At 36.8% G+C, this 15,000-nt stretch overlaps 1 protein-coding gene and 1 pseudogene across 1 annotated transcript in view; one reads left to right on the forward strand and one right to left on the reverse strand.

Annotated features, from left to right (window-relative positions):
• LOC145259192 (tubulointerstitial nephritis antigen-like) overlaps nt 1-15,000 on the forward strand; it is a 244,635-nt gene that overhangs the window by 160,353 nt on the left and 69,282 nt on the right. The window contains exon 2 of the mRNA XM_080116968.1: nt 3,900-3,975. Within this exon, the coding sequence (XP_079973094.1) occupies nt 3,900-3,975 (76 nt within the window). The remainder of the gene's footprint in view (nt 1-3,899; nt 3,976-15,000) is intronic.
• Nucleotides 8,274-8,390, reverse strand: LOC145259410 (5S ribosomal RNA; annotated as a pseudogene).

A 15,000-nucleotide genomic window follows, 5' to 3' on the forward strand; every position in this document is an offset into this window, starting at 1 on the left:
CCTCTCTCTCCACCTCTCTCTCTCTCTCGCCTTCTCTCTCTCCCTCCCTCTCCCTCCCTCTCTCACCCTGCCTCCCTCTCTCTCTCTCTCCCTCCCTCTCACTCCCAACACTGACAAATGATAGCCCAAGAAGGTTAATAATCAGTAGTCTTATTTTGAAGCGAGGGACAAATGTTTACGGACCTCCGTACATCCCAAGAGGGCCATATATATAAGTCGTTTTTTTATGTTTTACTTATAGTTTCACTTTTCTTCTTCTTTCCTTCTTTCGATTGTCGAAAACTAATACCCGTTCCGGAAGTGAAATCTGTTTTTCATATTCGAGTGGTGAGGATATCCAGTGTCTTAAAGCCTTTACATGCCTCGCAAATTAAGTAAAACGAGACACCGATCGCGTGTCTGCCACAGCATCGCACGTGGCGTTCCGCATCATTGGTCGATGGAGTCGAAGGGCTTAACTCGGAAAATTAATGACTTCCACGTTGGCATACTAAGATTCCATTCTCGTCAACAGAATGGTGAAATAAAATAAGTTTCTGCGACACACCAACATATAAAGAATTATATTTCACAACTTTGCATTAAAAATCATAGTATTTAGATTATTCAGAAAGCTGTTTACATCTTGGATGTGATTCTAACTGCGTTTCGGTCGATGTAGCCTACTACCTTCTTTAGTTTCTTCTCATCGAACTCGGAAATGCTTATGCCAAACACAAAAATCTGTACGAATTCCGAAATTAACTCTTTAACTCCACGAGAGTAGCTTATTCTCATTCCGTCGGCCATAACGTAATTGAAATTTAAATTATTTGGATGTTTATTGAGATGAGTATTATTTATTCGTTTATTTATTGTATTCACCTGTCATTCCTTTTTTTTAAAGATGGAATCGACCGATCATTGAAGACAAGATTCAAGCAAAGGCGCCACAGAGTTTTTTTTTTTTTATATAATTATATATACTAGCTGGACCTGTGGAAATTTCACAGGGAACTCATTCATATATAATATATTGGTGTTGGCATTATATAGATGTTTAGTGTAAATGGAGATGCTCTGATATTATTGTAGCTTTTTTGTTAAAACTGCAAAAGTATTTATCTAAGTTAGCGCGACGCCTGGTAAAACCCTGTCGTAAAGTACGCTTAAATATGATATTTTAATTCTTGCAGATTTCGTATATATTATGATAGGCTTAATGTTCTATCGATTTTTGTATATTATAAAATTGCGATTTCAAAAATAAAAAATATATATCCATATGACTTGGGTGAATTAGCTTGAATCGAAACCGAAAAAAAAAGTATGAAAAAAAAAAAAAAATATATATATATATATATATATATATATATATAAAACTTGAGTTCCTGCAGCCATAACCGAAACCAAAAATTATGAAAAATCTTGATAAAATCATTTATATTAAAAAAAATAGATGATTTAAGTGCCATCAGCTATAGTTGAAGTCGACACCAAAACTTATGAAGAATTCTTGGTAAAATTATTTATTACAAGAAATAGAAGAACATAACAATTAAACGATCCGAATGTAAGCGTGACACACAAAGGACACATCCGCTATCGTATTAATATATAGATATATACTAATGAATCACGACATATCAAGATTTATCAACCATTCGAATATAAAGGGGACTGCTATAAGAGATTTTAAAAATCTTCATATGCTACTATTCAAAACAACAGCTTACCTGTAATGTTGTGACCCTTTGGGCTCTGATTATAGCGTAGTATCTGTGTTAACTGAGACAAGCAGGGCTAAGGGTCAAAACATTAGTAGTAGTAGTAGTAGTAGTAGTAGTAGTAGTAGTAGTAGTAGTAGTAGTAGTAGTAGTAGTAGTAGTAGTTGATTCGAGCGACGGCGGGTTGCTGGATTAATTATGATTAGAAAAATAAACAATTATATTGGGAAAAAAATGATTGGCATATAATAATATCGCAAAGGGAATGTGAAAATAGAAAGTCGATGTAAACATGATTTTTGGTTTGCATAAACAAATAACTAGATTGGGGTTACATCAGCTGTTGGTCTGAGACACCTAATTAGACATGTAATGAGACACGTAATTAAATGTAGATTTGGGGAGATTCGAGCCAGTCGTTAGCTGGACATCTGAGAGAACGGATGACTCAAAAAGGGGAGTTGGTTTCTCCATGGTGCCGGGGGCGTCGTCATCTCGGGCAGCCAAGATGTAAAACGTGTAACCTCTGAAGATGCCGATCGGATCATGAAAATAAATGTTCGTAAATAATTCATGTATGTGTTGTGTTATTTACATCTGTTAAAAAGAACTGTTTGTCTACAACTGTTTCGATACGTCCACGTCAATCGTTTCCTGTTAGAGCTGTTGTATAAATGTTAAAATATACACTAGACGATCAACTAAATGATACGACGCATATACATACACATAATATAACATACCCAGAAATGACAATTATCTTCTCCTTTATCAGAAACATCGCTAATGGAATATAAGGACTAAAGAATAATAAAGGTCACAGCAAGAGTCTTCCTACTCTCAATATTCTCCATATCATGAGTTTCTCTTAATTGCTATTAAGTGCCAAACATTATGCTGTAGGAAACAGGTGCTTTTCGCTGTTTGAAAACGATGAGTGAGATTACGATCAGATTTATGTCCGTAAAAATGAAAGCTCTACTGAAAATGATTGATTGGTTGGTTTTAAAAGTAACTGCCTGGTTCCCTTTAGGCAGAATCGGATTATTATTCTATTCGCAGAAATCCAGGGCCCCTTAATATTACGGGAGGGGGATCGAATTTGGGGTTGTTTCGTTGCTGAATAAACCCTATATTATGTTTCTCATGAATTTCTATGTTTATGTTTCTCTATGTATTTTTACAAAGTAAAAGCTATTCTTTCAGAGACTTCAAATCTGTCGAGGAGGAAACAGGGTGCATATAAAAATCAATGGTTTGTTCACTTCTTGTGTGTGTGTGTGTGTATGTGTGTGTGTGTGTGTGTGTGTGTGTGTGTGTGTGTGTGTGTGTGTGTGTGTGTGTGTGTGGTTCAAAGCCTTGACTGTCGTACGGGCGGTCCGGTTTCGATACTGGCTTGAGGTAGTTGCCTGTCTAGCCACACTGATGAGCTGTGATACAGCGAAACAGTACCATATGTGGATGAATATATATATATATATAATATATATATAATACATATATATAATATATATATATATAATATATATAATATATATATAATATAATATATATATAATATATATAATATATATATATAATATATATATAATATATATATAATATATATATATGATATATGTATAATATAATATATATATATATATATATTTATATATATATATATATATATATATATATATATATATATATATATATCCGTGATGGAACAACAGACGTAGTTTTTCGTTTTCTTCTACTCTGTGGCGATAGCAGCAGCAGTCTTCCTCTGATAGATGAAATAATGAATAACAAAAAAAAAAAATGCCAATAATATCTTTGTTGAATAGTGACATACTCTGTAATGTTATTCTTTTCTCGTCGACCGAATCCCTTCAGTTATACGAAGAAAGACGCCACGTCCCATTTCGAGCTTCCTTTCCGTGACTCATATTCTTCTATACGTAGGTTTAATTCTAACTTAATGTCCCATGGAAGTCATATCTTTTTGCTTAAACTGCTTGGAATTTTCTATTTTGAACGCCGTTTTTTCTTTTCTTTTTTTTTACATCTCTTACATTTAAATTTTGAAGAACGTTGACCGATTGACTTTTGGGGGGTTTTTTTTTGTTTGTTTGTTTTGTTTGAATTATTGGACGTTTTGTTTTTCATTGCTTTTAATCATCTAAGGGTCTGCATCTTTAATATTTTCAGGTTCTTTAGGAGCCTGCTATAAGAATGGCAATTACTATCCAGTTGGTGCCACTATCACAGAAAACTGCAACCAATGGTGAGTAATATTTCTTTCGTTCTTCTCTTTACGATTATATAATTTTAAATCCATTTTTCAGATGATCTGTCCATATATCGATTCTTGAAAGTAAACTCATATTTTATTTGACTACAAAGTGCATCTCTAGAAGGAAGAACGTGTATATAAAATACAAACAATACCAAAGTTAATTTATGAAAAAAATATATTCGGTTCTACAGTGTGACACAAAAAAGACGGGCCCCAACTATTTTTGTCCGAATGAAATGAAACTTTGGTCATAACTAGTTTATTATATTCAAAACATCACATCAAAACACTAGGGTATTTGGCCCTTTTTCTCCCTTCTACAGCATATGTTCTAGATGGCCTCCATTTAGCTTTTGTTTTGTTTTGTTTTGTTTTTGGAGAGGGGGGGTCACTCTGTATTTATAACAGATAATTGACAAATTTTGACAAATTTACAATTAAACAAGTGAAACATGCATGCATGGTCTCCCGTGAGTGCACAGTGAACGAGACATAAAAAATGACTAAGTTTAGCATTTGCCGCCTCCCCAGTTTGGCCTCAAAAGTTCCAGGGGACGGCAAAACATGTTGAAAAAAAATAACAAACTATGCCATTTTAGGCCTTAATATATGTAAATTTGAGTTCTGCACCATGCAAAGAAAGAAATGACTAAGTCCATCATTTGACACCCCCCCCGCCTGTAGCCCCAAAAGTCCCCCAAGACCTTAACAGCTTTAAATTTGTGTTCAGCACCATGCAAAACTGCTAAATAGACGTACAAAGAAAATTTTGAACAAATATGGTAAAATAGTCCCAAAATGGAGTGTTTTTATTAGCCCTAAAAGAGCCACTGGGTACACCCAAGAGTTATCGCGGAGTATAGACAAACAAAATTATATAGAAATCAGTTAGTTATTACTTTTCAGAAAATTTTATAAAAATCCTAGACATCAATTTTTTTTAATAAGTACAAAAGTGTAAATTTGAGCCATTTTAACCCGAAAGACACCTCTAGGGGGCAACCTGAGTTTTCCCGGAAAATCTGTTCTGTTACTTTTTTACTCATATCATGTTTAATGATTGTGCAAAATTTCAAAAAATTCCAAGGCGTAGTTATTTGAAAAAAAGTTCACACAGACGAGTGGACAAACAGGCGAGCGGACAAGGGTGAATTTACAGGTCCACCCGCCTTTTGTCGGGGGACCAAAAATTAAACAAAAGTATGGCAAGGATAACCTATACACAAGAATATAGTCAGTTTTATTCGCAACAGACACCTGACAAATTGACAAACATCTCTGGTGGTAAAACATTCATGTAACACAGTGCAGACGCACGTGTGCAAATGCATGTGACATGACGTCACAAGTAGCGAAAAATAAAGACCTTAAAAAGGAGATCACGTTAAAGACGGGATTAACGTTCAAGATCACGTTAGAAACGTGGATTATGTTGAAGGGGACATTCAAGAAGACGATCACGCGAGGGACGTCATAGCGATAACGAGAGGATGTAGCAATAAATGTCGTTGTACAACAACAAAAAATACGAGTTGAAGTTCTTTCCTATTCTTTGCGACTGAGGCTAGAACGTTTTGGTTCCGGGACAACGTTACAATTCGCTGCAATAATTAATCTCCCCACTATAATTGCAAAGACCTTTCCTTACTTCCTAACATAAAACTAAATTTCCATGAACAGAGTTTACCACCTGTTGAACACGTTACAACATGATTGCTTTCCGGGGGAATGCAACATGGTCGTCATAAAATCCAATGTCGATAAGACTTGTCATAAATCGTCCCCATAAGTAATCATATTTTTTTCAGTCGACATTTCCAATCGTCTCGTTATATTCTTCATCATTCAACAATCGATCTCTCCATTGCATTAACCCTTACTTTCGAGTGGCTTGAAAACTGGTGACTCATTCGTTAAAAAATAGCACATTGAAGTGTTTGTTTGTTTTTTTTATTTTTGTTTTGTTTTTTCATTAACTGAATATATTTTGAAATAGGAAATCAAATAGGGCGATTTTGTACAAATCTAAAGAAATTGTAAACATGGTTATAGTATGACTTATTTTTTCCTTAACCTTCTGTTCGGGCAACGCCGAGTAACTACAGCTAAATAATCTGTGTAGTTAAAGTTAGCGTACGTGTGTCCGGTTCTCTTCAATAATCTCTTATGTAAATTTATTTTTATGAGCAACGATGGAGAGGCTTAATCTTAAAAAATGAATGACAATAATAAAAAGAAAAGAAAAGAATGATCGAATATCGAAATGTATTTGTGAGTACAGGGACGGATGCTTAATCTTAGAAATAACTGATAATAATAAAATGAAAATATTCTTTTTCATGTCTTATATAAATACAAAGATATTCCGGACGACTACTACTACTAGTAGTAGTAGTAGTAGTAGTAGTAGTAGTAGTAGTAGTTTATCAAATATTTTTCCCAGTTGCCAGTGGAAATGAGGGGGAGGGTGCTAGAGAGAGAAGTAGTGTATCAGGGAAAATAAGAGGAGAGAAGAGATAGGGAGAGAAAGAAGAGGACGAAGGAGGGTAGATAGATAGAGAGGAAGAGAAATAGGTTTAGAGAGAGAGAGAGAGGGAGGAAGAGAGAGAGAGAGAGAGAGAGAAAATGCCAAAAATAAGATGCTTTTCACACTTTTTAACTCTTTTATTTTGTTGCCCATGAACCCTGGTAACGCCAGCTTGCCGTGCTAGTAGACATATAAAGCTCACCGAAATTTCGAGTGGAATTTTAAGAACAAATAACAAAAAAACAGCGTAAGCGTGTTGTTCTTTAAAAAAAAAAAAAAAAACTTAAAAGACAACTACATTAAACATGTACGTTGCAAACTAAACACGTCGGGCTTTGTAGTTTGTCCAAGTTCGCTGGATCGTGTCGCGTGTTTTTTCGACAACGGGGCGTCATTTTCAGGAAGCGGAATCGCAAACACAGAATCGTTCATAATCAAAACAGTTGGACGTCACACGTAGGAATTAGATTAACTGCCTTCAGTGTTTGTTTTACATTAAGTAAACCCACCGTAAGTGAAAGAAGACAATATTTACGTTCTCTTTTAGATGTTGACCACTAACTTCTTTTAGTGTTATCATATTCTACTGAATTAACGGGGGTAAAAAGTATTATATAGTTAACAGACATAATTCAGTGCGATAAAGTATGGGAAGCTTAATGCCGGTACACTGCGTTGTGCAAGCAATCAAGCGGTTTGATTGACAAACGGGCTACTTAACCGATTTAAATGATAATAAAAAATATGGGAGGGGGGGGGGAACATTTGTTGATATTCATTCAATCACGGCCAACCTGACCTCCTCCTGTTAATGCTTATATATAAAAGTATGAGTTCGTTCCCTATAAACACTGAAACGGCTGGTCCGATTTTTTTGTAAATTTCGCGCAAATGCATTTTATGTACCTCTGAGCGTTCTTAGGTTTTGTATCGGAATGCCTCCGACAAGTATGGGAAATCGATGGTAAAAAAAAAAACGATTAAAGAAGGAAATCCGATTTTAACCAACGTTAACACTTTATGCTGCCTAACATCACAGGTGCATTTGGGGGGTTTTAGCACGCACAAGCAGAAAGGTCTAGCGTATGAAATCAACGGTACGTTCTTTCATAAAAATCAACGGCAGGTTCAAAATAAATGTTTCTATTTTGAGAACAATTTAACCATGCTACGTGACTTATGTATTTTAACCTTTAATTTAAATTATTATGTAAGCATAACATTATAAAATCAACAGTAGTTTTTGATAAGACAGGTGCCCTTCCGAAATGAATGTTTCTGCTTAGAGCACAATTGAACCATGATACTTGACTTTTGCAATTTAAACCTAAATTCAACAGTAGGTATTCTGCAGTACAATATATACCATAATGTACTATGAACTAAGTCACTGTGGGGTGGCAGGTGAGGCTTCCTATCGGTACACCTTGGTAGATCTCCAACTACAGCAAGCAATCAATCGATTTGATGTTAAAAATACATTAATTCACGGATTTCAATGACAATAAAAGTATAGGGCGGTGGAACATTTATGGATTCTAATTCAATCCCGGATAACATCGAGTCTCCCTCTTAGTAAAAGGCTTTCTTTCAGTCTTGACAGACTGTGGATACCCATTGTAAGGTTGTCTGCGCGAGAAATGTTTGTGGCAAGAGTTGCGCAATCTCTAACCACACCACTCCTGAGTCGACATTGTTGAATAGCAGTGGCAAGTTGATGTACAGTACGACTGGAAACAATGCCGAGATAAGCGGAGAGCACATACAGCGCCTAGAATTCCCAAATGGTAACCCATCTGGTACTAGCTAGGTTCAACGTCGCTTAACATCGGTGATCTGACGAGAACCGGTGTGTCAACGCGATTATGCCATACATTATATCTATCTATCTATCTATACTCCTATAAATTCGTTTTTCTTTTGTGTGTATTGATATTCATATTAAAAAAATACCATTTCTACTTATTTAAAAAGAAAGTACAATTTTCTTATATATACGTCGTGAAATTGCATTCATCTGCAAAAGATCTAGCTAATTTGCATATTCTTTTAAACATTCATTTTAATTAATTCCCTATTACTTTCTTCGGTTTTCTAATGGGATAATCAGCTTTTGTTAACTATTACGCGTAATTATAGCTATGCTATTCTACATGATTTATACTTGCATAATATTTGCGTAAAATGTTTATAGTAAACACAAAATTGTTTCCTTATATATTTATGTATACGTATATATTTTTGTTTAACAAATTTTGCCTACAAAACTCCTCCTAGAGTTTTTTGTCTACAGACATGAAACTTCATATATATAAGGTATTTGAATCCATGCAAAACTTTATATTTGCGTTTTAGCCCAGAAAATCGGGGCAAAAGTGTGAAAATTAAAAAAAAAATGAAATTTGCCAGGTGAAGGTCGAACGCCGGAATACCGAATGCATAACGTAGTAGCTATTGGTTCATGTTTTAATTTTTAGCATTGCAGTAAACATATTTTCATAGACCAATCATTGACGGCAGAGGCAAAAATAAATCGCCAGCTGAACGTTTTGATTTCGATTCTCGGTGGTAGCGCATGAATCTATTTTATACTTTTTTTTTAAATCATTACTATATATTGCATCCAATCTATATATATATATATATATATATATATATATATATATATATATATATATATATATACGAGGTGCAGAGGTGCATTCAATAAGTTTCCAGACTATTTTTGCACGGCCATTTAAAATAGTCATAGACTCTTGAAAATTCAGTATGTTATTGCTATACATCTTATGAGATGACTGACCAATTTTTATGATTTCAGTTTCAAACGAACAGCTGTGGCATGAATTGAAATGCACCCTATTAAAGCCTGATTTTCATAGCTGGTGAATTTCAAAAATTCAATCCGGACGTAGAATACTTTAGAAGAACGATATGCAATAAAATTCTCGAAAAAATGATATAGAAACGCATGGGATGCTTCAGAATGCTTCTGAGCCATCTTGCATGAATCAGACATCAGTTTTTGAATGGCATAAGCAATTCAAGGAAGCAACAAATCTGTGAGGGATGATGAAAGGTGTGAGAGGAGTAAAGAAGTCAGAACACCGTTGGTCAAATGAAGGATTTCATGGCTAAGAACCTGCGTGTGTCCATAGAGATAATAAGTGCGCAGTTTGATGTCAGTGTGAGAACTGTACACACAATTATTCGCGACGAAAAGAAGACGTGGAAGATTTGTGCGAAGTTTGTTCCAAGAGTGCTTAGAGAAGACCAGAAAGATAGACGTTGTTATGACAGCAGGGAGATGGTTGAACTGATTAATTTAGATCCCGTAGTTCTTGATGCTATTTTAATGTTGTGACCCTTTGGGCTGTGATCATAGCGTAGTATCTGTGTTAACTGTTGCAAGCAGGGTCAAGGGTCAAAACATTATTATTATTATTATATTATTATTAATAATAATAATTGATTCGAGCGACTCGCCGTCGCTCGAATCAATTATTATGATTAGAAAAATAAACAATTAAATTGGGAAAAATGATTGCCATATAATATAATATTAGGCCAACACTCTTCAAATCGGATCAGTGGCATTTCAACCAGGACAATGCACCCGTTCACAACTCCATCGTTGTCACGGACTATTTGACCAAAATAGGCATCAAAACAGTTCCTCGCCCTCCCTATAGTCCAGACGCTGTGACTTTTGGTTAATCCTTAAACTCAAAGAAAACCTTACAGGCTTTCGTTATGAGACATTGAGGAGATGAAATAGGCTGTAACGAGGGTCATTGACATGCTTAAACCAGAGGACTTCAATGGAGACTTATAAAAACTGTTGGAATAGTAGAACAAGTGCATTGCAGCTGGAGGAGATTACTTCGAGCTGGACTAGAGTTTCATGTGTGTATTATCAGTAAAAGTGCTCATACGAAAAAAGAAGCCTGGAAACTTATTTAAGGCACCTCGTATATTCTGAGAAACATCTGTCTCTGATGAGTTGTTTAGTGAATTTCCACCGGAAACACGTGTAAGATGCACTATACTAACGCTGCTATCGTGGGAAGGTGGGTAAGCCACATATTCCAACCACAATGATTTGGGGACAATTTGTATAAACGAAGGAGTGCTTTAGATAGCAGAGATTGATATTGACTTTATCTCTGTGGCACAGAGTAATAGTTGTAGCCTGGGTGAGGAAGTCGGCTCTTAGGGCGGCTTCCGTTGTCGACTAGGTTCCCTTTTTTTCTTAGTTTTTCAATAATGAAAAGTCACCCCATTCATCACTCTCAGCCAGAGGATAGGGATGCGCCGTTTTTTTTTTAAGTATAAATTCTTAGCTAAATCTCTAAAAGAAAAAAATAATAAATAAATAAAAATAAAAAAAACTTTTTTAAAATAACAGAAAACGTTTGTTTAATTCAGGTGAACGAGTACATGATTTCACGGTTTTGAATTTTAAGTGCATGCTTTGAACCCATCGTGGTTTTAAAAGATAGACGCGGAGGGATCTGGTGCAATGCAATGATCAAAATAAAACGATAACGCGCATGGATGCATTTAATCATGGGGAAGGGGTTAATTTTTCGTTTAATCTGTTATTCTGTTTTAAGATGCCAGTGCGACAGTGCCATGGATATTTAAATCACTTGCAAAAAAAAAACAAAAAAAAACAATGAACTATTCGTAGAAACGGAAATTAGATATTATTTCAACCTATGCATACATTCCAGATGTGTTCTTAAGCTGACAAGTGTAATACAGAACAGATTTTAATTCGCTATTAGTTCTTCAATGACAAATATTTAACGAATAGCAATAAAATAAAACAATATTTATTGCTTGTACACAATTAGTAATTGCATTATCTTCCCGCTGAAACACCGGTTCTCGTTAAATGACCGAAGTTAAGCAAAGCTGACCCTGGTCAATACTAAAATGGGTGACCATTTGGGGATTGCAGATTCTGTACGTGTTCTCTGTATATCTCAGCATTGTTTTCCAGTTATCCTGAACCTCTTTTTCCCACTGGATCGATTCAAGAGAGGTGTGGTTGAGGATTGCGCAACCCTTGCCTTACAATTACATGCAGCGAATCTTAAAGGGGGTATACATTGTCTCTTGAGACTGAAAAGAGGCATCGATGGTCAGGCCACTAAACTGCGGGTTTTTCTTTTTCTATTTAATGAAGTCGGGACCCTCTGAGTGTTGTAATTACAGATTCAACATTATTCAAAATTATGTGCACTCATCATCATGTGCTGTCCTTCGTGTCCGAAGACGACTTCCTGTGAACCATCATTCTCCACTTGTCACGGTCGCGACTGAGGGTCTGCCAGCTTCCAGTAGGGATCGACCTGTCCTTTAGATTTCGTTTGACGGTATCACGAAACCTGAGCTTAGGTCTGCCTTTGCCTCGTACCCCATCCTCCAGTTGTGAAAACAGTATCTGTTTTGGTAGTCGGGAGTTCTCCATTCTGTTTACATGCCCGGCCCATCTCAGGGTTTTCCGGATGAGCAGGTCATACATGCTTGGAGGTTTGGCTTGTGATAGGATCTCCCTGTTGCTGACAAAGTCATACCACTTAGCATTTAAAATCTGCCGGAGGTGTCTCATCATATAGATATTGAGCTTGCGGGCTATCAGTTTGTACACTGGCCAAGTTTCTGCACCGTATAAGAGTGATGAGAGGACGATGGCGCGGTAGACTAAGCATTTAGTTCTGAAAGTCAGGTCTTTATTTCGCCAGACCTTTTGTTTGAGTTTTCCATAGGATATGGAGGCGTTAGCCATTCTTGTAGAAATCTCCTCGTCCATGTTGTTGCTGTTCATGACCGTGGTCCCTAGGTATTATAATTTGTAAAGCTCCTGGTCTTGAATCTTAATTGGCTGGCTTGTTGCTGCTAATTCAGGAGATTGTTGGTACATCATGTCGGTTTTCTTGATGTTAATCTTCAATCCGAAGGCCTTGGCTGATCCTGTGAAGCAAATTATGTCCTGAGCATCTTCGTGACTATGCGCTACAAATGGTGTCATAAGCAAACATGAACTCTCGTACGAGTATCTTTGTTGTTCTATTTTCGGATTTGTATGTATTGAGATTGAAAAGGTCTGCTCCCGGCCTAGATCGTATAAAAACACCCTTATCAAAGTTTATAAAGGCATACCGAAGAACAACTGACAGGTAGAGTGAGAAGAGAGTTGGAGCGAGGACGCAGCCCTGTCGAACAGATCGGAGAGCTCGCCCTTCAGCTTAACTGTGGCTTTCATGCCTGAATGGAGGGCTCTGACAAAGCTGGTGAAGTGTGCAGGAAAGCCAAAGATCATGTGGATTTTACGAAAGCTTTCGACACGGTGGATCGAAGCACTCTTTGGGAAGTCTTGCTGAAGCTTGGCTTTTCTGCACACTTCACCAGCTTTGTCACAGCCCTTTATTCAGGCATGAAAGCCACGGTTGTGGGCACTAATTCAAATAATATTGCTTGATAAACTATCTAAACAAAACTGAAAAGTCATTCAGTCGAGTGTTTTTCCTATACCCGAAAACCACCAGAGTCTACACCGTTGTTGAGCTGAGGTATATTTCTGTGCAGTTCTAGGATGTCCACTCTCCCAGATTTTTGCCTTCTCACCCATTTTGAAGGTATGAATTGATTGCTAATCGTTTGAGGCTTTCCTACCAGGCAATGCCAATGGGGACGCCCGACATTTTTTGAAGGCCAATGTGCTCTTTCTCCAAGGCGCCGGCTTTTCAAATCTCACTTTTCCAAGCTTGTGTCACATCTTCCCACCGTAGAAGGGAGATAAATAACATGCCTTGCACAGAGGATGTCTTAAAAAAAAATACTGCTGTTTTTTTTTTGTTGTTTTTTTTTTGTTTTTGTTTTTCTACGGTATCAAGGCCATCGTTAATGTGACTTGTCCTTTGTTCTCTGTGCAGTTCAAGAAGGTCCATCCTCTCAGGCTTTGCTTTCTCACCCTTCTGAGTTGAGAGTAATTTATTGCTATGGAGACTGCCCAGGCATTTTTATAGGTCAGAGGGCTCTTCCTCTAAGATGCTGGCATTTTAAATCCCACTTTTCTAACGTCACATATCCCGGTCGTGAGAGAAATCAGTAGCAGCAATTAGCTAAATGCGACTACCATCGACACTTAGGTTGTAGGGGCGTTGCATTACGGCACGCAGCGTGTCTCCAGCCTGCCAGTACTTACACCATCTGGCATTAACAAGTGGTCACCCAGTTTAGTATTAGCCAGGTTCAACGTCCCTTAACTTCAGTGATCTAACAGGAATCGGTGTGTCAACGTGATTATGCCGTATAGTAACACCTTGGTGATAGTCTAAAATGTGGGAGACATTTCTGCCACACTCCATATATAAACATCTACACTTTGCTAATTTTAGTTAGATTCGTTGAAAGAAAACAATGATATACACAAAGAGTATTATAATGACATTTAGCAGTTGTTTTGGTTTTGTAGTTTTTATTTAATTGAGTTAATTTACTGGTAGCGAGTTAATATCTTTGGTATGTGATTACTAGTCGTGTTTGTGTCTGGTATTTACTAATTAGATCGCCAGAGATTTATATTTTGGTGTTGGCTGATTGTGGCTGGCAATAAAAAGGTTTCAATTTTTACGATACATTTAGCAGTCTTGTTTGTAAACACATTCTATCCAAGCACATTTTTTAAGATTTTATCTTCCATTTACACAATACAAGACATATTGCCACTAATATGTAAATGGGTTATTGTTATTAACGTTCAGATTTAAACGTGGTATTCTAAATACGACAAAATCACGTTGATAGATCGGTTCTTGCTAGATCACCAAAGTTTTAAAAAAACGTCAAGCCTGGCCAGTACCATACACGTGAGCATTTGGGAATACTATTTTTTTTTTCTACTTGGTGGTCACCATATCAAGGCCCGGGTGCCATTCGACGATAAGAGTTAATGAATGTCAGGTGATAGTGTCGTAATCGTTAATGGTGTAATTTGGGTAGAATTGGATTATTTATGGAGACGGCTCAACAAAAACTTGTTTACATTGGATTCGGGGGGCTACTATGTTGTATTCAACCGGTAAGCAGGCCAGCAGAACAGTGTTCCACAAGCAGGCAGTTCTGGGAAATAAGCTTTGTTCATCGAATCTGCGTTTAGATTTAGGCACAGTTAGAGAGTGGGGGAAAGTGTTCATAGTAATTGTAGCTAGTCGAGTGTTTTATGAAAGTTTCGCAAGGTAGAATCGTAGAGTGGAGTTCAGTCGAGTACTTGTCATAAAAATAACGATAGAGCAAAGACAGGCTAGCAACGTCTCTTCTGTGGGAAAGAGGTTACAGGGAAAAGAAAGGGGCATCATCTATTAGTTTTCGAAGCCTGTTTTGAACGTCATCAAGACTGAATAGGGTAGGTCGAACAACTCCTGCCCAGATATGGAAACAGTACACCATTTTACGGCGAACCTGGCTCTTATACA

The sequence above is a fragment of the Euprymna scolopes genome, chromosome 34 (genome assembly GCF_053919585.1).
Source record: "Euprymna scolopes isolate OS-2025 chromosome 34, ASM5391958v1, whole genome shotgun sequence".
Taxonomy (NCBI): domain Eukaryota; kingdom Metazoa; phylum Mollusca; class Cephalopoda; order Sepiida; family Sepiolidae; genus Euprymna; species Euprymna scolopes.